Source organism: Saccoglossus kowalevskii, chromosome 13, assembly GCF_978046115.1.
Source record: "Saccoglossus kowalevskii chromosome 13, keSacKowa6.1, whole genome shotgun sequence".
NCBI lineage: Eukaryota > Metazoa > Hemichordata > Enteropneusta > Harrimaniidae > Saccoglossus > Saccoglossus kowalevskii.
This window is the reverse complement of record NC_140653.1, coordinates 23,172,116-23,194,952: the sequence shown is the minus strand read 5'-3', so window position 1 is coordinate 23,194,952 and position 22,837 is coordinate 23,172,116. Positions and strand designations below refer to the sequence as shown.

Below are 22,837 nucleotides of genomic sequence, written 5' to 3'. Positions count from 1 at the left end.
TCGAGATGCAGCAAGCAGACACATCGTTGAAGAAATATTATAATAAGAGAGAACCAGAAGTGAGAGGGCACCATACAACTGAGTTCCAGGTATATGTAGGCTTGCTATATCGTGTGTATCGGGATCGTTCAGTTCCAGGAGGCAAGACGGTACGTCAAGTGGTTGTGCCGAAACTGTTGAGGACTCGTGTTATGGAGATTGCCCATGATTCAATATTTGGTGGACACATGGGGATAAAGAAGACAGAAGACCGGATTGTGACTAGCTTTTATTGGCCTGGGCTACATCAAGATGTTACCAGTTTTTGTAGGTCGTGTGATGTGTGCCAGAAGACTGTTTCAAAGGGATCAGTTGTGAAGGCCCCATTAGGTAAGATGCCTTTAATTGATATGCCATTCAAGCGTGTGGCTATAGATTTGGTTGGACCAATTACACCAGCCAGTGACGGGGGTCATCGATACATCTTAACTATGGTGGACTATGCTACACGGTATCCAGAGGCCGTTCCACTTAAAAATATAGATACGGAGACTGTAGCCGAGGCGTTGATTGACTTTTATAGCCGATTGGGGATTCCAGAAGAAGTACTAAGTGACATGGGAACTCAGTTTGTGTCAGAATGCATGCAAGAAGTATCAAGATTGCTCAGCATTAAGAGACTGACGTCTACGCCCTATCACCCCATCTGTAATGGACTGGTGGAAAAGTTTAATGGTACTTTGAAGAAGATGTTAAAGCGGTTGTGCCATGAACAACCAAGGCAATGGCATCGGTATATTAGTGCTTTACTCTTTGCGTATAGAGAGGTACCACAGGAGTCAACTGGTTTTTCCCCATTTGAGCTGTTATATGGTCGAATGGTTAGAGGCCCAATGAAGATCCTTAAAGAGTTATGGACCAAAGAGAGCGATACTTCTGAGATAGTTAATAGTTACCAGTATGTGTTTGAGTTGAGAGATTGGTTAGAACAGACTTTAGAGATTGCTCGAGAGGAATTACAAAAGGCACAGAACCGATACAAGTGTTACTATGATCGTAAAACGAAGTAACGAGTGCTTAAGGAAGGAGATAAGGTGTTAATTTTGCTGCCAACTGACAACAACAAGCTATTGATGCAGTGGAAGGGTCCTTATGTGGTGGAGCAGGTAATAGGCGTAAACGATTATCGAGTGAGGGTAGGTGTCAAAGTGAAGACGTATAATGTAAATATGTTAAAGTTGTATGTTGAGCGGGAGATGTCGCCTCAACCAGATGGAAGTGAGACAAGTCACTCACCAGCGGGGTGCAACGAGTCAGATGAAGAGAATGCTGTAGACGAAGATGATCTTCTAGAGTTAGGAACTTGTAAACCCAAGGAGTCAGGTAAAGATGTTCAAATTGGCACAGACCTGACAGAACATCAGAGAAAAGAACTGGTGGGTTTAGTCAATACTTATGATAAGGTGTTTACTGACTTGCCAGGAAGGACCAAGATAATCAGTCATAAGATTGACCTGACAAATGATACACCAATACGATCTAAACCATACTCACTACCATATGCAATAAGGGAGAACCTTAGGCAAGATATTGAAGATATGTTAAAAATGGGAGTAATCAGGAAGTCCACATCACCCTATGCGTCATCGGTGGTGATTGTAAAGAAGAAGGATGGATCGAATCGCATATGTGTAGATTATAGGAAATTAAATAAAGTCACTGTAACCGACCCTGAGCCAATGGTAACAACAGGGGACATATTTCAGAGGCTACATAATAGTAAGTTCCTGTCAAAAATTGATTTAAGTAAGGGTTATTGGCAGATACCAGTAGCTGAAGAAGATATACCAAAGACAGCATTTGTTACTCCTGATGGAACTTATGAATTTTTAAGGATGCCATTTGGAATGAAGAATTAGGGAGCTACTCTGGTGCGGGGAATCAGAAAATTATTGTCAGGTATGGAGGGGGTTGGAAGCTATATAGATGACCTGATAGTTTATTCAAGCTGCTGGGATGAGCATGTTCAAGTATTATCTGAGTTGTTACGAAGACTAAGGGCAGCGGACATAACAGCTAGACCATCCAAGTGTGTTCTGGGTGCAACAGTAGAATTCCTGGGTCATGAAATTGGACACAATTGGGTGAGTCCGAGTCACGACAACATGGAATAAATTCGAGAAGCGCAAAGACCAGCGACCAAGAAAGGTGTCCGATCATTCTTTGGGCTGGTCAATTACTACAGAGACCACATCCCCTTATTCGCAACTATTGCAGCACCCCTGAGTGATCTACTAAGGAAAGGACAACCCAACAAAGTTGTATGGGGAGAGGCCCAGGAGAAAGCATATAACACTTTACGGGAATACTTATTGGGCAAACCAATTTTGAAGTTGCCAGACCCACAGAAACCATTTGTGTTGCGGACGAACGCGTCTCAGGTAGGAATTGGAGCAGTACTTATGCAGAATCATGGTGAGAAGCTTCATCCAGTTGCGTATGCAAGTAAGAAGTTATCCGATGCAGAAAAGAAATATTTAACTGTAGAAAGAGAATGTTTAGCCATTGTATGGGGCGTGAATAAATTTCGCCTATATTTAGCCGGTGTGGAGTTCATTTTGCATAAAGCCAAGTTTGCAAATGACCGATTGATGAGATGGGCGATCACTCTGCAAGGATATAATTATCGTGTTGAGGATATTCCTGGACAGGACAATGTGGTAGCGGACTACCTGAGTAGATTGATGGACTGAGGAACTTTTGAACAGTATAGTAGAATGTTATTCGTTTATGATTATATTTCATATTTTATTATATTCTACTGTATGTGATTTTCGGATTTTTGTACTCAGAGCTTTATTCAGTTCGATTTGATATATTGTTTGATATATTTGATGTATTGTTGTTTTATTTGAAATTGTTATCATATTCGTATTATTGACGTTGTTGCTAGTCATGTAATATTATATGTTATAATATTCTTGAGAGGGGAGGCATGTCGCATACGACTTATTTACCACTTCCGTGTCACTGAGAATGTTCTAGAACCGTACTGTGTCTGGGTGGAATATTCTAGATTTTGTTTAGAAAATGGTTGAATAGGTAATAGAACACTGTAGGAGGCAATAGAAGGTAATGGAACATTCTAGAAATTGGTAGTAAGTTCCAGACTCATTATGTATGCTGATGTAATGGTCTATTTATAGACAGTGGGGGGTATATATAGGGGAGTTGTTCAGCACTGAGTTCAGATCGGAGATCTCGTTGAATTGTATTGGAGTTTAAGTATCTAGTTATTGGAGTAGTGGAGTTTACCGCGTTATTGTACTTGATGTTTGCAGAGTATAATAATACCAGTACCAGTTGAAACCTCATCTGTTGGCTCAGTGTTCGTATTTTATCATCGCAGCCAGGGAAGTCTTTTTGTTACTGTTGCCATTTTGGTATTTGAACCATCACACCTGTACTATACCAATTACGGTAATATTACGTAGCGTGTGACACATGGGAATAGAGTATATATCCCCAAGACCGTAGTATCTGCCATAACACGTTTTGAATAACTGTTTTAGTCGTTTAGCCATGAAACCCTGATGTAATAATTTACATAAACCAATACATTTACAGGTACGTATGAGTTGCATGCTCGACTTTAACGAACCAGCTTTATGTACACACCATAAGCTGGAAAAAAAGGAATATTGTGCCAAGGTGCGGGATGTTTTTGATGCCGAAATTAAAATCATCTCTTATCATAAGTCTCGTAGAAAGATAGTCAACAAATGCTGATTTAGTCGTTTCTTTACCTCCCAGTTTTGAAGGATATACACCATTGAACCAAGGTTCATGGAAACACATTCATCCATGAATTTATTTGTAAAAAAAATAGATTTAGATTCATGATGTTTTATTCTCGTTTTATTTATTTAACTCTGCTTCCTAGCAACGAAGAAATAAATCAGCTAGCAATGGTGTACAATTTGTACCCATTGGAATATATTTTATTTGTTGGAATATACATTATCCGAACTTCACAAATATGTTGCCAATACGCATACTGACAATATCACTGTCACTTTAGAATACCTTATTAGAATCGCACGCATTTATAAAAACGACAGCCATATCATAACATTAGGTATTGTGGAGTATAATTTGGTAAAATCAAATATTTCAATTGATGCACTGTCCAAAAATCAACACTTTAAGTAATCCAGAAGTTCTTTGGAACTATGCAAAATCCAATCCTGATTGATAAAATGACAAAAATGGTGTCATAATATTTAATAATATTATCCGCAGATATTATTGTTGTCAATGTTTAGACAATTACACTCTTACTATATAAGTAATAACCAGCAATACGGCAGGACTTGTGTGGTGTTTTTTTTATTGTAAATTTATATTATATAACATTATTGGTATATTAAGTGATGTCATAAATGTTTTGTGGTTGGCAATACATTCTTTCTAGGATTACCAGAAATTCACAATTCTTTAACCTAGGAACATACAGTAATATACTACATATAATGTATTGACACAACATGGACACCAACATGGACACAACTTAAATCACAACTTAAAGCGCGGTTGTCGTCGCGCTGCGCATGTGCGAGATATATGGGTCTCATATAAACAAAGATGGCGACTTTGACTGTTGCGCAGATGAACGAGTACGAACTGAGACGTTTCCAAGCTCGAACATGCGCGGCGCGACGACTATCACGCTTTAATCAACGAGTTAAACACTATTCTGTGATTCAGACGTACAGTGGGCCTCCCCTCACATAAACACACACACCAATATCGGAACTGTCCCTCTTGTATTTGTATAAGTGCGGAGTAGATTCCTGATGGTACCTGGCAATGTTGTTGGACATTCAGCAGGAAAACCTTCTCTTAATTGCTGAACACCTCTGGGCGTATCAGCAGAAGTCACAGAAGTGTAATTCAAGATCACCACTATCATTATGACGTTGTCCTACTTTTTCTAGTACTACGTGACTCAATGGGGATTGTGGAAACGCATACACGTCAAAGTTCGCCCATTACATCAGCATTGTGTCCCTCATATATGCTAGGGGTCTGGTTGATATTTCATGTATCATCACCAGAGCAACATCTCCACCCGCTAGCTTAGTACTGGGGGTCCATAAACTGAACTAGCACCCTCTTGATTATGAGGTGAGCCCAACCTACTTTCAAGGCGTCGCTCACCTCAACTTTTTTGTTGTGCCTGTAGTATTCGTGCATGAATATGGTGTACCCAAAGAGTCGCGTTAGAAACAATTCCCCACATGAAAGAAGTTATTCTCAAACGTTCTTTAATCTGGCCTCATCACACAATCTATTTAACAAAACAGTTTTATACATGTATACAAAAATTTTAGACAGAATATTTATATCAAGAAACATGAAATAAATTTTTAAAATTTTCGACCATTAGGCAACATCTATGGTATAATAAACTACCTGAAAGGTGGTATAGAAGCTTTCCGTTTTCCTCAAGTAGTATTCATCTTGTCAAAACAGGCTTTGAAGCAGTTTGAATGCAATTTCTAGATAGACTAAAATTGTGTGATGCCTTTAAAATAGTCAAAACATGTTTTGAACTAATCCTGGGGGGGGGGGCTTATTTCAACACCAGTTTCCAGAAAAAAAGAGATGTTCTATTTCCAAATTACGAACAAGATCAAACTATGGCTGAACGTAGTAAAATATAATTTGTAGTTTTACCATAGTGAAGTCATACTTACCTTACGAAAATCCAATGTAAAGCAATAGATATAACATGTGGGCAAACTGTCCGAAGATAACCCAAGGTCGCAAAATGAGTGCCCATCAGTGCCAATGAAATCGATCACCATTTACCATTTAATTTTTCACATCACTGATGAATCTACAGGGAATTGTAGTGATGGGAGAGGACGGCAGTAAGGTAAGTATGATTTCATTATGTAAAATTCCAAATTATCCGCTGGGGGAAATTTATCTATTTTACTATGTTCAGTTATATCTTTCCAATGTGAAGTATTGGGTATACATATATGCAGAGCAAAGCATATGCAAGAGATGTGTGATTGGCTGGAGGTTTGGGACATCAGAGACCTTCCATAACGTGATAATACTAAAAGGTAATATCTGAATGAAGACAACAAAAAAGACTTACAGGAATGTTGAGTTGGAGCAGTCTCTCTCAGAATCTATGTATATGATGCAGTGGAGCATAAACTAGTTAGTATCGAGTTGAACAAAACTAGAAAACGGATTTCTATAGGTGAGAGTGTCTCGAAAGCTGGGAAAATGGCTTTTTCACAACAGGCTGAGCCAAAATAAAACCCATGTTTTGGATCTGGTGATATTGTTAGACAATCAGCCAGAAAGTCCTCTCTTGGCTGCCAATTGCTGGAGAGCCTCCAAGCTTGCAATTAGAACAACACCAGACTCATGGGGAGAACCCCATGGTCTTACCCAAGAAGTGGTGGGTCATCTGGCAGGCGTACTGGCCTTGCTACTACCAATGACAGTTGGAGTGGAAACCATGATCTCGATGTCCATCTTCATTCAAAAGACATTCAATGTTGCTAGTACTTTTCCCAGTACAGCACGAATTAGTGGGAATGCATATATGTTCAAGATTCGAAAATGCTTGGTCCTGGGTGATCTGTCACTCAAGGTATGTGCATCTTCTGGATGTTGTTTTGACCACACTGCTCCCTGACAGGTGATGGATTATTAGCTCTATTCCTTTCTTGCTATATCAGAGCAACACCTCCTTTACCAGTTAGCTTAGTGTGGGAGAACCCCCCCCCCCATCCACCCCCTCTTTGTTACATATGTCACTACAGTTGTGTTGTGTTGTTGCAATGAACTAAAAATGTCTTGCCCTGTACCTCGGACAGAAATCAAGCTAATTCTCTCCTGATGGCTAATATCTCCAGTATATTTATGTGCACCTTAGTTTCCTATAAGGCCACCCCCACATTTTTTTTGTCCATGAGGTGGCTCCCCATCCTACTTTTGAGGTGACATGACCACTGTTATGGCAGCTGGCGAATGATCTATCTATGATCTCTGTCTGACCATTACTTGAGGACAACTAGAAGTTGCAGGGTTCATGAAAGATAGGTTTCCATTGGTGGCCCACACGATGGGGATTGGAGTGATAACAGTTGTACTGGTCATTTGCGATACCAGGCCTCTCACGAATGAAGTCATTCCCCCAAAGCTCATCAGTTGTCTGAGTTGCACTGTGAGACTGCTACAGCTCTGACTTCTGAGAAATATGAATTTCTAGGACGGGACAGAAAACAACTTATTTACATTTACAATGCAACACAAGAAATGGAGGACCTGTATTTAAAATACCTCATCCCATTGATCAACCAGTCATTGAGATACAGTTCCACCTTTATCAACCCATGATGCAGCCACATGACTGGCAGTGCCAATAGTTTTGTGAAAGCGTATGGTGCTACATTGAGCCTGAACAGCACATGCAAATACGAGTCTTTGAGTCATGTGATACTAGGTACTCCCGTGATGTATGGATCAGTGTACCTCTGTAGGAGTGGCAATCTTCAAGTGATTTGCTGGAATTTACTGATTCAGTCAACTAGTATCCAGCTAAACCTCTACATCACCCCTTCTGTGCCGTGTCTTTGACAGCAACTCTACCACCTGCTGCAGTATCACACCTACTTTGGTTGGGTTCAAGCCACTGAGCCTGATGAGGTAGCCAATAGGGGCTGTCTGGCAAACTTGCCTTTTTCACCATGTTCGACTACATTTGTAATAGTTAGCCAGGACGCTTGAAACAACACATATCAGGAAATTCATGCCACCTGAAAGCATGTGTATCTATCCTTCAAAATGTTTGGGGTGGTAAGTTGTCATCCAGTGCAGACCATGACCTTGACCACATACACTGCCACAATCATGTTCATGTTCAATGTTATTTCCTTAGCCATCGCCCCACGAGACGACAAACGGTTGCAGATTCTCTGATCCTGTGAATGAGATGGTGGTTGTTCATATTTAGCTGTTTTTGGTTTACAAGGTCATTGTAACAGCATTTCTGTGCCTGATATCCGTGATTCTGTAGAATGTTGCTGGAAACAGCTGCCCAAGATGAAGGCTTTGGCGGTCCAAATGAATTCTGCCCCATCCAGTCACAAGATCTGAGGTACACACACTCTTGTTTAATAAACACATTTTCTCCATAAAAACAATTCTTAATAACTGAATCACACTTTGCTAAAAGAACCTTAGCACTTTGGGCAACCAAATTCTGAGTAACATTGTCTTCAGCAGTGAAATTGACTTCTAATGTGGCAATCTCCAATGTATATGACAGTGGTCTCTAGAAGATGTGCACTATCATTAATTTGTTGAACTTGGACATCAGACAAATTGATGTACCACCATGTTACTACCTGAAGTCAAACAGTCTCTTTTGATGAAAAAAGGCACTGAATCAAATGGTTTGGTATTGCTCTTTCCATCTGAAGTAGCATCATAAAAATGGTAACGATGTTCCCACTTATATGAAGTATCCAGCAGTGAAACAAATTGGCAAGGATCTGAGGTCAAATGGTGCTGTGATGTGGATTCCATAAACCACTACTAATTACTCTCTCTTGGCCTTGACCTTGGGAGGTGGTGGCAGTGGTACCTGACTTCTCATCCAATTAATTGATGTATGCGCGCACTATATACCTCACGAATAGAACCTCACTGATATGACCTCACGAATAGGACTCAGGAAGTGACGTATTGTTCAATGACGTGTGGTATAAGTATACGATGCCGGGGCCATGAGTATCAATATATTTGGTATTTTGTAAATCTAAACTGAGCTCGCGACATGGACTCGGGCCGCAAGCGTTTGTTTATCGAATGACCCGTGGTTTGTGGTGCTACTATTCAATGACTCACGATGTAACGGTCGATACTGTGACTGATTCAACCGCCATATGCAATATGGGTAATATGTAAATTAGGTCGTATTCGTGAGGTCATATTTGAAAGCTCACAAGTACGACCCAATGTGGCGTACGCATAGCCAGTCTCCACCCAAGTGGTACGGTACTATGTCACTATCCTGTGTTCTCAGTGTTATACCCAAACAGCCTTTAATTCACACTGTTAAAATTTCAGAGCTCTACTCAAAAAATGATCCTTTAATGAATGCTTTGCATAATTTGTAAGGTTATACATAAATAATTAAAAAGTAAAATTTTAATTTAAAAAGAATCTCAATATCATTTAATAATATGAGGTTATTACGAGAATACCTCATAGTATGCACAAAGACAGTACAGAAGGAGTATGAAAATACCCTGTAAGAAACCACAAAATTACGGCATGCTGTAACTTATGGCGTTACAGTGACAAATGTATAATAATAGTACTAATTATTTGTAACTAAAATGTGAATTTTGCAGAAAACAAAAACGTGTGTGTTTCTTTGCAGAAAACAAAAACGTGTGTGTTCCTTTGCAGAAAACAAAAACGTGTGTGTTCCTTTGCAGAAAACAAAAACGTGTGTGTTCCTTTACAGAAAACAAAAACGTGTGTGTTCCTTTACAGAAAACAAAAACGTGTGTGTTCCTTCCTTGCTACTTGGTAATTATCTCCCAGAGAGGGAAATATGCTTTGCTGGCTGTTACTGTATCTAAATAATTAACATTAACAAATATAGTTATAGTTTCATGTATGTCAAAACCCAACTTCAGTCTTGATAATTTTCTGTTAAAGATACACTTTTAGAGCAAATAAGCTGTCTCTATTTGTGACTCACAGTTTGGAAGTAAGAAATATCTAGTCAGTGGGTTGGAAGACCCAGATAATATAAATATAGATAAATAAGACAATATCATGTTTCATGGAATGTTACAAGAATATCTCCTGGTTTTTCTTGCAAACTACAAAGCCCCTGCTTCTTTCAGCATTAATTCCAGTTTTCCCTGTCTGTCGAACTGAGTTGTCTCAGACCCTCCTCCGATGTATTTACCATTGATGAAAACACGAGGCACCTGGAAAACAATTAGGACATTGATTGTATATTGTTTAAATTGTATCAAAAAATTAAAGGGCGGTGGTAGTCGCTCGGCATGTGTTCTAATGTATTTCACATGCGTTGTGTATGTTGCTATGAGTCCCAGATCGAACAAGACTCAGCGTGACAACACCCTTTAAAAAGCAAACACTTTGTGGTAGTGGCTAGCTCTTACTCACGATGTCAACTGTGCTCATTATATTTTGTAGAAACTGTAGAAGACATACAAAATTACATATATTATCTATAAATATTGTTTTGAAAATTGTGATGATAGTTATTCTGGAAAATATTGCATATATACCGGTATGTAAAGATAACACTGAATATTATTGCACATTTTGCGACTTAATTACAAAGAGTGCCAAGTCATGCTGGGTCCAAAGGTCGTCAAACATACATGGAATCACATAGAAAACTTTGATATACACCATAATCTGATAGTTTACATCATGCAGAGATCGTTTAAATTTCATGTAAACAATGTTTACAACATATTGTATATACGTCGCCTGAAACCCATATCCCATGGGAGGTCACGTATACAGCTTGCTGCAAACTGCCATATACTTACGACTGGGTCGTTGACTTCTTATTTCTATTTTTAACAATGTAATTCCCATCACACTGTTTAATTCTCTGGAGTTTCAAAAGCGTTTTTTTTTTCTGTGTTTTTTCTTTAAACTTTAAAACAATAGTGAGTATTTATTTCTCAGTCAGGGTAAACCAAGAAAACATTTTTCTCGCGGATGACCCAAATTTCGTTTCGCATATGACCTTGTATAGCAATAGCCATCTTATTCACAAAGTAGCAGCAATTTGGTATAACCTCGTGGTTTAAACTTACCGATCTTCCGCCAGTTAAAGCGTTCAGGTGATCTTGAATCTCTTCAGCATCGGGCCTATCTTCTATTTCTATTACTTCCATGGATATTGGGTATTTGTCCAGTGTTGTTTTCGCCATTGTACAGTAAGGACAGTAAGACTTGGAAAACACGACAACTTTGTGTTCTTGTATCTTCGCATCCACAAATTTTTTGACTTCTGTCAAGTCGAGGGTGTAGTTTGAATAATGCCGGGGATAGGAACTCATAATCGGCTTACGGTAATGAAAAGCTGGAATTGCACTGCATCGTTGTGAGGACATGAAAGGTATTACACTTTGACTCGAGATTGCCTTCCATGGTAAGGCTAACCTTCGTAACGAAAGAGAAATTAATGAACACATTCTTAAAGACCGCACGATCCTGCACAACCACTGCTTTCCTCACGCTAACGCAAACAGAGCATCCACCTTCTTCTTCTTACTTCCTGTTCATGCAGTCCGTTTATTTGTGATATTCCAGCTGGTAATCAGGTAATCTAAATATGACCTCCATAACCTCTCGCGCCTTGATTGGGGGCGTTGTTTAGGTACTTTTGTTTTTACGAATAGTTTCGCCAGAAGCGGCGCTCTTCGTTGCAAGGCGGTTCCCAAAATTAGTCAACATTTATTTATTTATTTATTTATTTATTTATTTATTTATTTATTTATTTGAGATACCAAAAGCTTTCCCCAATTACAGGCACTCATAAAATACAAATAAAAAAAATATTTACAAAAATAAAAATAAAAAGAATGACCCAAAGCTCAACTTATGGCATTTAAAACAGATGTCTTAAAAGAGGATAGACTCGTAAAAATGTCTACTGGACCAGCAATATAATTACAATTTAAAAAGTCAAGACAACGAGGGATAAACGAATATTTTCTGAGATTACTGTGACAAAGAGGTAATTTCAAATAAATAGTGTAAGTAGAATCAACAATATTATTGAGGCATTTATACAAAAAGACGGAGTCAAAGAAATTTCTACGATTCTCAAGTGACAATAAATTAAAACGAAGGCATATATCATGATACTGTGATGATCCAAATGGGCGAGAAGTGAGATAACATAAGTGTTTGACAAACTTTTGTTGGACCCGCTCAACTTTACCAACCAGGTATTTTTGATGTGGTGACCAGATTTGAGTACAGTATTCAAACCGACTTCTAGTTAGCGAAATGTACAAACTGCGTAGACATGTAATACTGGTAAATTGTCTACATTATGCATTATATTCATCTTTTGGCGACGATAATGCCATTGGCGTTAAAAAGGGTAGTGAGAGCGATCAAATTATCACGTTTTTATTTAAAAAATGGCTGCTTTGCCATGCATGAAATATTTTTTGGAAAAAAAGGCTGTCTGAAAAATGCAAAATGGGCATTTTTTGCAACTACCTACCATCGCTTGAGTCAATGTTAAAAATTATTTCCTCAGAGTTTTCAAAAATTCGTGACAACCACAAATTCACATCTTATAGCTGCATATAATTGTTTCATTATTGTATTGTGTTACCAGCCGACATTCAGAGGTGTGACGACACCTTTTAACCATATGGCCACTGATAAGAAATGATTAACTGGCAAACATCGCAGTTTTAATGGAAGTTCATTTTGTCGGTGCAAGAAATAGTTCGGTGACCGTTATCTGTAGTTTGTGGGCAACAGCATACTAGTAAAATGAAACCATATTGAATGTTCTAAAACCTATTTATTTGTTATGTTATTCTTTCATGATTAAAGAAGTCGCACTAGATTTCGCTGTCATGCTTAAATAATGCAACATATCTCAACCCCATAGAATCACGGTTACTAAGTAACCGCAATGGAGCCCAGGAAACATTAGTGATAGCAGTAAAATGGACATACTATTGTCAACATTTACATATTCCACAGCAACTACAACAGATAGCCTATCCTCGGGGGCGGAGCTACGTCACGGACGTTCTACGTTGCTAAGACGCGCACCACTGTAATACGTATTTCTATGGGCTTTGTGCGCGCTGCTGTGGAACGCCGATGTTGAGGGACTGTGCTTGGGGGTAGTATTACGAGTATCATTTATCTTTCCTGGGCTTCCTGTGAGAATTTTTTGCTAGTTCATTTTTTTTTTTAAATCGTTAACGCCAAAATCATTACCAGTATATTGGTCAAAGGAACAAAATAGTTCCTTTTGCAGTACAACCGAAGCTAAGAAACAAATACAAACGAACAAAATAGTTTGATATTTACAATTTCAGTGTTTTTATTCGAATTCTGAGTCTACGAGCGCCGCTCGCGGCGAAGTAATCATACACGAAAACAAAAGTAGTATCTGCACAGCGCCCCAATCAAGAGGTGAGAGGTTACCCAGCAATTCGACACGAGTTCATTCGTCGTTCAGGCTCTCGGTTATAACAGGTCGACAACTTTCCGCTGCTTTTCCCGACGTTTATATATAAAGTAAAGCTTCAATATGCCCAGCGCAGAAGTCAAAAGCTTTGTTGATGCGAAGATTAAAGACAACAAGGTGGTCGTATTCTCCAAGTCGTACTGTCCTTACTGCAAAATGGCGAAAACCGCACTGAACAAATATAAAATAGCTTTGGAAGTGATAGAAATCGAAGATCGGCCCGATAGTGAAGAGATTCAAGACTATCTGAACACTTTAACCGGCGCTAGATCGGTGAGTGAACGCTTTCGTCTAATTGATTTGCATGTCTGTGCTGAAACCACGGTCTACTGGCGAAGACATTTGTAGGGTCATTACAGTTACTACCCCTACCCCCTACAAATGGCCACGCCGCGGAAATACAAATGTGTTGTGTTTAAGGCCCAAACACATTTTCACGGTTTCTTTACTTCCTGGATATATAGTGTTTGTGATTAACCCCATGAAATGTTTGGTTATGCCCCCCCCCACCCGGAAAAACCCTTCCATACATACAAGTATCGTGGGAAATTGACTGTAAAATCAAAACAGTGCCAAGATTACGATTTCGACAATTTGAAGTTACTTTGCTTGATACGTTTTCGTGAATTTCACGTTATTACGTGTAGCAGTGTTTTCCTTAGAGCACATGATAAGATTTTGGAGAAACAACAGAGCTCACTCGGCATAACAAGTGGGGATTGAACATTACAACAGTATTTCGAGTTCCACCATATGTGGGGGTGTGTGAACAGTAACCAGAATAATCATACCGAAGACTCCTACAAATCCTAAGTTTTCCGTCACGCTTGAGACGTGATCTTTAACCTTAGGATGACTTGGCACTATTTTGTATAGAGTCTTAACAATTTCACTACTTTCCTTTGAGGTTATTGAACATGAATACAATGGATATTCTGAAGCATGTAAAACCACTCCTCTCAGTGAAAGGTTGATATAATATAACTGGTCCATTAAAATTGGTCTGGTTTGATGAATAGTTTGATATTAATGGGTCCATTTTGAGATTAACCAACCATTTTACACCTTTTATTTACGTCATTATACATTTCTTAGTTCCTTTAGTGTACAGTAGACAAAATGTAAAAAATAGAACAGTGTTTAATGTAAAAAAAAACCTGTCTTTGTATGGCATGCATCAGACCAGCACGTGTGAAATTTCAAGATTTGTAGCAGTAACTCCAAGTAACACAAAGATATCATAACCTGGGCTCTCTCTGGAATTGGCTAGGTAATAGTAAATTTACTAATCAAGAAAAAAAAGTATTAGTAAACTTTGTCTGGAAACTGCAGAGCATTTTCCCGTGACCGAGCACAACGGGGAAGAGAGAAGGAGAGGGAGGTGTCCCCTCTGTCGTCCGCCGAAAACAAGAACAGCATGCTGAAAATGGTGCTTGCTGGTGCAACCTGAGCTCTAATTTTGTGTGTAATTTCATGACATCAAATTAGGCAGTCTGCTCCACAAAATGTACCATTTATGATGGTACAACAAAACATCACAACAAAATATGCAATGTAGACACCAGAACCTTTATTTGAATAACTCAGTATTAATTAAACATATTCATGATAAGCTCACATTGTTAACAGTGGGGAAAATAGTCATCATTCAAAAGTACACTAAGTTCACTGCCTAGAACACAAGTCATCCTGTGAATAAATTTTCACGGGAAATTTCTCAGAAAAAAACTCTATGCCAATCAATATTATTATGAAGTAATCTCCCGTGCTCATCATGCAAACCCGCATGTTGACGTTTATGACGACACAAAATGACTATTTATTTTCATCGAAATTTCTGATGGAATCATAGCCATATGTTGCCGACCGCATTATTTACGTGACAGACACTGGCCGGCCCATGTTCGACATACAACAACAAAAGTAAAAACAAGACGTTCGAATGAAATCGGTAGGGCAAAATTAGATTGTATGTCGCACCAAAGAGCTACTGAACCGCAGCTAACCTTCCATTATTTCTGAAATCGTGCTGCAGTACGATCAACTTTCCGTTTCTTGGTACTGTCCGGGTTAGGACACCCATGGGTTTCTGGTTCTGAACACGATTTAGCGGTTTCTCCATCTCGTCGTGAAAAATACTCGTCGAGCAGTTGTCTGCTTCTTTTTGACGTACTTGTAGTCTCCATTTTCAATAAATAAACAAATCGCGTGTTTGAGGGCGACATGAAACCGTCCCATACTGAGAGTAAAGTCGCGGGGTATCTTGAAACACATGTCGACTATACTACGCATGTGCGATGACACCAAAATAAATTTAGAGTGGGAAAAATACGTTCAGTGGCAGTTCCGTGTTGATCGCGATCACTATGTAACAATTGTTGCAATCTTAGAAGTAACGGGACATTGTTTAACTTTAAAATGGCAATCACTCAAACCGTAACACGCGTGATGATCACAGTCGAGTCTTGACAATTAAATGAGGGCGATTTGCGAGGGTATTTTGTACAAAATGTGTTCGTAAATCCTACTAATAGATATTTATTTTGTTCGTAAATCTTGTCCAAATTTCGTAATTTACGACATTTGCGAGCGACAGCGAGAGCACAGATAACTCTTATCAAATGCACAAATTTTTATTTTTAATAATCAGAAAATCTAATAACAGGTTATTCATTACCCAGATTAAGTGAAAAGCTTTTTTACATTTGTTTTGATAAACATTGAATTTCCCACAATCCAATGCATTGTTCTAACAAAAATCATGGGTACAAGGGAATTTATAACTGGGTGCGAAGTGCACTAATTACCGGTACCTCCAGTTATCAACTCCTTCGATACTTTTTAATCACAAAAGAAAATACCTAATTCAAGCTTGGTAATGTCTCAGTTTGTACTCATCTGTCTGTGCAACAGTCAAAGTCGCCATCTTTGTTCATATGATACGCATATCTCGCGCATGAGTAGCACGACGGCCACCGTTCTTTGAACAAAACATGTCAGCTGCCTTGCAAATCTTGCATGTTACACCGTTTATGTCAAATTATTTACAGCATTGTTACCATGGAAACTCACTTAATAAAAATAGTTAACTCATAGCTTGTGTATTATGAATTACAAAACGATTATGTGCAAATTAAATTAAAATTATTCAAATTATATTTAAATAAATATTTATCAACCATTGAAGACTTTGTGTGAGTCATAGTTTGATATCTGTGTAGATGTTGATAAACTAGCAGCTGAGTTATAATAAATTACATTCTTGATTGCTTATATTTGACTTCCAGAGTTCTGTTACTTTGAAAATTGAACAAGCAGCTTCACAAGTTTTAATCAGACATATTATAAATACTAAAATTCAATTCTATCATTCATGACATGAAAAGGTAATATAAAAACGTGCAGCAGTTAACAAAAAGTAAATATAATGTACTCCACATGAAATTTCTTCATCAACATTATGCAAATTAATCAAACATATGCAAATAAGGAAAAAACTGCACAACTATTATGATATTGATTACATGTGCTTTACTTTTTAGTGTTGAGAGTTTTCACTTTGCCCGATCATTATTAGATAAAGGAAAAGGTATACAAGGGGTGTCGTCGTCATCATTGTTGACTTTGGCATCATCCTGTGGTTACTATTACTCAAACATTTTTTATCTGATCTTTTTCAAAAAAATATTTTATTAACAAGTTTGTGCTCTTCGCCAAATTCAATTTTAGCATGTATATTGGTGAAATTTCTCTTAAAATTGTCGCTTGTTTGCAAACATGAACATTAAATATTGTTATTATGTATCCTCCTCGTTCTTCATTTTTGGTAATTCCTACATTCCTACCTAAATTTCCGTGCAAATTTTTGTTCAAATTTATTGTTTCAAAACTTTTATTTTAACTTTTGCCGTGCAAGAAAAAAATTGTACCAGGTAGAGGAAGTACATCTTCAGTTTGTATCCATTCTGGAATTCATTTCTTATTTGTTAATTATTCTGAAAGGGCATGGTTGTGATAGTTATCCCGCAAACCCCCACACTGTACTGACTTGTTTGTTATACAAAGTACACAATTAAATTAAAATGTACAAATAATTTAATATTAAAATTATGTTATAAAATGCTACACAAATAAAAAATGTATTACCCCTCTCTCCTCCTCTATGCATTTCCCTCTCTCAGATTTATTTAACCTTTTCAGCACCAGTTACCTCTTTTCATCACAAATTCACAAATTAGTCCTGTTTATAGTCTGCACTTTCCTTCAGAAGATTGGGACAAAAATAACCAAATTTTTGTAGTAAAAACTGAAAATTGACTCAAATTTCTTCTGTTGGTTCCAAAATTAGAGAAATTCTGGTGGTGAAAAGGTTAACATAGTGATTGTCTAAATATATTTATCCTAATTGTCAGCATTTACTAGAGTAAAAACCGTGTGTGTGTGTGTGTATGTTTTATGGTCAATAAAACTTTCCATTAGTTTTGTTATTGATGAAATCCAGGTAATTAAGATATCCCATTAGTACACGATATATACTAGGTTTACACAATAGCATATCATCAGAGCTTAAATATGGCTCATCTTTTGTGCATTTATACAATTGTGGCTGAACGTGGTTCGATGTTCGGCCTGGTTAGTCAATCTGGAACAGCGCCTTTGACTGGGGATCCTTGTTTAGGTGGTGAAGTCATATCAGGGCTCAGTCGTGAGGGTTTATTAGAGCTGAACTCAATTCTGTCAATTTTGTTTGCTTGAACTGTTTGGCTTTGATAAAATACTGTTATGTAAACTAGATAATAGTTTTATTGTTCCAGATTAAGTGCAATTGTATCAGGTACATGGGTGTGGTGAAAGATCTTTGATCAAATGCAAAGCATACCATGGTACAAGGATTGGCATCAAACATGTAATTTGCCTTTAATTTCAACAATCGTGTTATTTTCTTTCCACTTTATCAGAGCTAATTAGACTGAATATGTAGAGAAATTTAGCGTCATATGAGGAATAGATTCTGGCAACTTTATTTGTGATGGGAACCAGTGAATCCTCGGGGGCGGAGCTACATCACGGACGTTCCACGTTGCTACGACGCGTACCACTGTACATGCATTTCTATGGGCTCTGTGCGCGCTGCTGTGGAACACTGGTCGAGCCGGTGAAAACTCGAGAAAACAACACAAACTCAACTTTGAAGTAACCCTGAACAAGCAAATTCATATATGTTACACACGTAGGGCTAATCTTGTCACACTGTTCAGGGGACTCTCAACAACCATCGCAAAGTACCGTTTTCTGCGAGTTTTTGGTCTTTGTTTTCACCGCGAGGGTTGCCAGGCAGTAGAAAATGCCCGGATGTCCGCCCCCGAGGATACAAACAAATTTCATTTGAGTTATTGCCATGAACCTATCCACAAACCATTTGTTTCATCGTAATTTACCATCAACTCAGACAGGTTGTTTTTTATACACAACTGGCTAATATGTTATGCCATGTGACTGCCTAAAAGTAACAACTATGGGCAGGTGGTTTTTATAGAGGTGGTCACTAACAGGTTTGAATGTAATGCCGGGTTCCAACATGTTTCTGCATATGAAATACTGATATACTTTTTCAAAGCCATTTTTTTTTTAATTTAAAGACTATTTTGAAATGACATCTACACTCAGTTTTACTTCTGCTGTAGTCTGCAGATAGCATATCTCTATTGTAAAAATTTGAAATTTCTCACATTTTTTGGACACCTGCAAAAATAAAGGATTAGTAGAAAAACTGAATAAAGGATTAGTAGAAAAACTGAATTTACATTATGTCAGTTTCGTTCAGCATTGAAAGTAACATTGTTGGATATGTTATAATACATACATGTAACCAAAAAGTAATCATCTAATTTATGTTTATACAAGTGTTTACGTCATTTTATTTATTGTTTCATTTACCATCCTGTATTCCCAGATGATTCAGTTATTAGTTCCTGTTTTGGACGAAGTCAGAAATCAGGAATTATTAGTCCGAAAACAGGAACTTATGTTTTGACCCTTGTGCGTCCGTGTGTCCGTGCCTGCATCCGGACCTGTATCTTAGAAATTCCTGGACCAATCACAATCAAACTTCACACATACATCATACATAATATTATACATATGCACATCCATTTGTTTCACGATCTCATTCAAGATGGCCGAATGGCTGCCGTTTTTTTGTTCTAAACATCATCAAAATAAAGTATTTCGCGGCTGTTTACAGATGGATTTTGTTCGAACTTGGTATATATGTCATTTTGTATATGTCATATTAATGCACATAATTTCGTTTTCAGATACTGTGGAATACTTTATTTTCGCTGGAATTAATTTTTGGTGAAAAGGCTTTTTGGGCGTTTTGTATGGAATTTATTTTCACTGATTTTTGATGAGTTTAATGTGAAATATAGGAAAACAATATATTCGCTGGACTTTATTTTCACGGAATCTTTCCTTCAGCGAAAATAGCGAAAATAAATTCCAAGCGAAAATAAAGTATTCTACAGTAAGATTAAAAATTCCGACTGGCGGCCATTTTGTTTTAATAAATGTGGTTCTAGTGCCATATCTCTGACTTGCTATGACTGATTATGTTAAAATTTTAAATATTCATTATACATCATGTCATAGATATACAGATATATTGGTTTGACGACCCTATTAAAAATGGCCGAATGGTGGCCATTTTTGTGCTAAAAAATCATAAAAATCAAGCATTTCTCGGCTGTTTACAGATGGATTTTGTTCAAACTTGGTATATATACGTTGGACATTATAGGACCTTGGTGCACATCATTTTGTTTTTCAGATAAGATAAGATTCAAAATTCCGACTGGTGGCTATTTTGTTTTAATGAATGTGGTTCTAGTGCCATATCCCTGACTTGCTGTGACTGATTATGTTAAAATTTTGAATATTCATTATACATCATGTCATAGATATACAGATATATTGGTTTGACGATCCTATTAAAAATGGCCGAATGGTGGCCATTTTTGTGCTAAAAAATCATCAAATATCAAGCATTTCTCGCATTTATGGATGGATTTTGTTCAAACTTGGTACATACATTAGACATTACGGGTTTCTGATGCATGTTATTTTATTTTTTAGATCAGATTCAGAATGGCTGACTAGTGGCCATTTTGTTTTAATGAACTATGTTCAAATTTGATATATTCATTATACAACTGTACATGTATTCAAAATGGCTGATTTTGTTTTGATTAATGTTGTTCCAGAGCAATAACTCTAAATACTCGTTTGCCGATCATATACAAATGTCAATCATTTAAATGTTAACAATCATCATAATTATATTCCTGACATGTTTATATTCCAGCAATAATACTATAGTATAAACAAAACTATAAATCTTAAATTCGATAACTAACGGGGACTGTGCCATACATGGCTTGTTAATTTCGGTTTCGTTCGTCTGCAGGTCGTGCATCCAAGCCATTACTCAGACATGCTTTGCCCGATCATATTTACATTCTCAGAGATAAACAGGATGAATTCATTCAAACTTTGTATAATGCATAAATGGCTGGTTGGTGGTCATTTTGTTTTTATTCATATTCATGCAAATTCTCCACTAATATATTGGTTGATTCAGTTGAAATTTTGCATATAAGTACTATACTCGTAGCCTAGGTAATGTTATTTTGTTGCCCAGTAACGACTGACTGCTTCACAGCACTATTCACCAACACTGTTAGTGATGGAAATTGGCATTAAATATAAAACCTATAAATACAATAATCTTGTAATAAAATGCATTATTATACATCTGTCACCGTAACGCCAAAAGCGGTATTTTATGAGGTATTTTCATCCTACCATATTAGGAAATGTGAATTCCAAATATGGAATGAATACATGCGTAAGCGTCCTTTAATAATGAAAACAAACATGGCTGCCACCAGGGTTTGACTGGACCCAAAGTTCGCTGATTCTGTTCTGAACTGTTTGGATTTCGGCATTCCCATGATGTATTCTTGGAAGGAAAAGATGTATATTAATAAGGTTATTTTGAGGATACCTCAAATTATGCACTCTGACACTACGCAGTCGCATCAACCTCTGCTGCGCTTCTGTTGATACATATTCAACAATTTCTTGTTTTTCATCCACAGGTGCCTCGTGTGTTCATCAATGGTAAATGTATAGGAGGAGGGTCTGAGACAACTCAGTTCGACAGACAGGGAAAACTGGAACCAATGTTAAAGGAAGCAGGAGCTTTGTAGTTTACAAGCGAAACCAGATGTTATGCCGAGAAACGTGATAATGTCCCGAGATGAAGCATAACATATTAAAATTAGTTTGCAGTACCCGCTAAGTTACGACAAGTTTAGTTTTGGTTGGATTTTGAGTACACTGATACATGTTAACTTTCTAAAAGAACAAATAAACTTGTAATATTATTAACTACCATATATTAAAGTTGCATTCTTTTTGCAAATATGTGAAATATCACCTTCATAAGAACAAGGTAAAACATTCAATGTGTTAATTGATGCAAATTAAGCCCTGAAAAATTGATTATATAAAAAGCAAACACCTGTCCTCACTTTCCCACTATTTCATTTCAATAGTCCTGGAAGGTCTTGACCCCTTGGACAAATGTACCTACAATGTATGACTTTCAGAAAAAAGCTGCCTAACTTTAGGTTTATTGTTTACAAATCTTAAATTCATAATCTGTAGTTAATTTCTATAATCTCAAAATTTGACGCTGTATACCGTATATTGGTTGAGGGAGGGTATCTTACAGATTTGCAAAGTGGGAATGCTGTGTCTTTAGTTCTACCTACAGAATCAACCTTTTTGTGTGCACTCTGTATTTGTCTGTTGTCCAATGAAATCAAAGAAAGTACCAGGTACATTTGCTCTATGTTTAAAGCATCTTGCAGTACGTGTATTAATTTTATAAATACAATGTATCGTACATGCGTATGTGACAGCTTGACTGTCACTTTAATGCATCACCTGCCGTGGAGGTTTTCAAAAGGTAATGTTACTGCACAATGTGGAAGTGGTGATGATCAAGTTGACCTACAAACTTTTCAACTATGTTCTCATCAAAATTAAAATGCATATTCACAAAGTTTTCAAATTTCTAACTTCATTACGTATTTGCCGTCGTAAATCGCAGGACTCAATTACAAATAATCCATTGTTCTGAATAAAAAATCATCACGATACCCTAGTTTATAAATTATGCAATCTACTTTGGGTACTTTTTTTTTTTATAATTGACAGACTTTGCATTGTGCATATTTTCCATGCATTTCCTTTGTTAAAATCCGTTTAACACAACCACCTAAAACCTCCACAAATGAATGGAAAAAATAAAGCTTCAGCAAGCAATGCATTTATGTAAGGTTACACTGAGCAAATGGTTCACAAATTCAACATGGCTGTTGAGATGCCTATCACACACTTGTAGTTTACATTTTATCATCAATACTTGTAACTTGTTCTGTTTAACATTGTATTAAAAGTGGAATC

General features: G+C 37.3%; 2 protein-coding genes across 2 annotated transcripts; one reads left to right on the top strand and one right to left on the bottom strand.

Annotated features, from left to right (window-relative positions):
• Nucleotides 1-9,638: 9,638 nt before the first annotated feature.
• On the bottom strand, nucleotides 9,639-11,406 carry LOC100377777 (uncharacterized). The gene is made up of 2 exons (XM_002734911.2): nucleotides 10,890-11,406; nucleotides 9,639-10,019 (listed from the first exon to the last, which is right to left on the bottom strand). Exons 1-2 carry the CDS (start codon nucleotides 11,268-11,270, stop codon nucleotides 9,909-9,911), a joined length of 492 nt encoding a protein of 163 aa, XP_002734957.1. The 5' UTR covers nucleotides 11,271-11,406; the 3' UTR covers nucleotides 9,639-9,908.
• Nucleotides 11,407-13,243: 1,837 nt separating this feature from the next.
• LOC100377922 (glutaredoxin-like) lies at nucleotides 13,244-21,769 on the top strand. Its single transcript, XM_002734912.4, has 2 exons — nucleotides 13,244-13,576; nucleotides 21,463-21,769. Exons 1-2 carry the CDS (start codon nucleotides 13,367-13,369, stop codon nucleotides 21,571-21,573), a joined length of 321 nt encoding a protein of 106 aa, XP_002734958.1. The 5' UTR covers nucleotides 13,244-13,366; the 3' UTR covers nucleotides 21,574-21,769.
• Nucleotides 21,770-22,837: the final 1,068 nt, after the last annotated feature.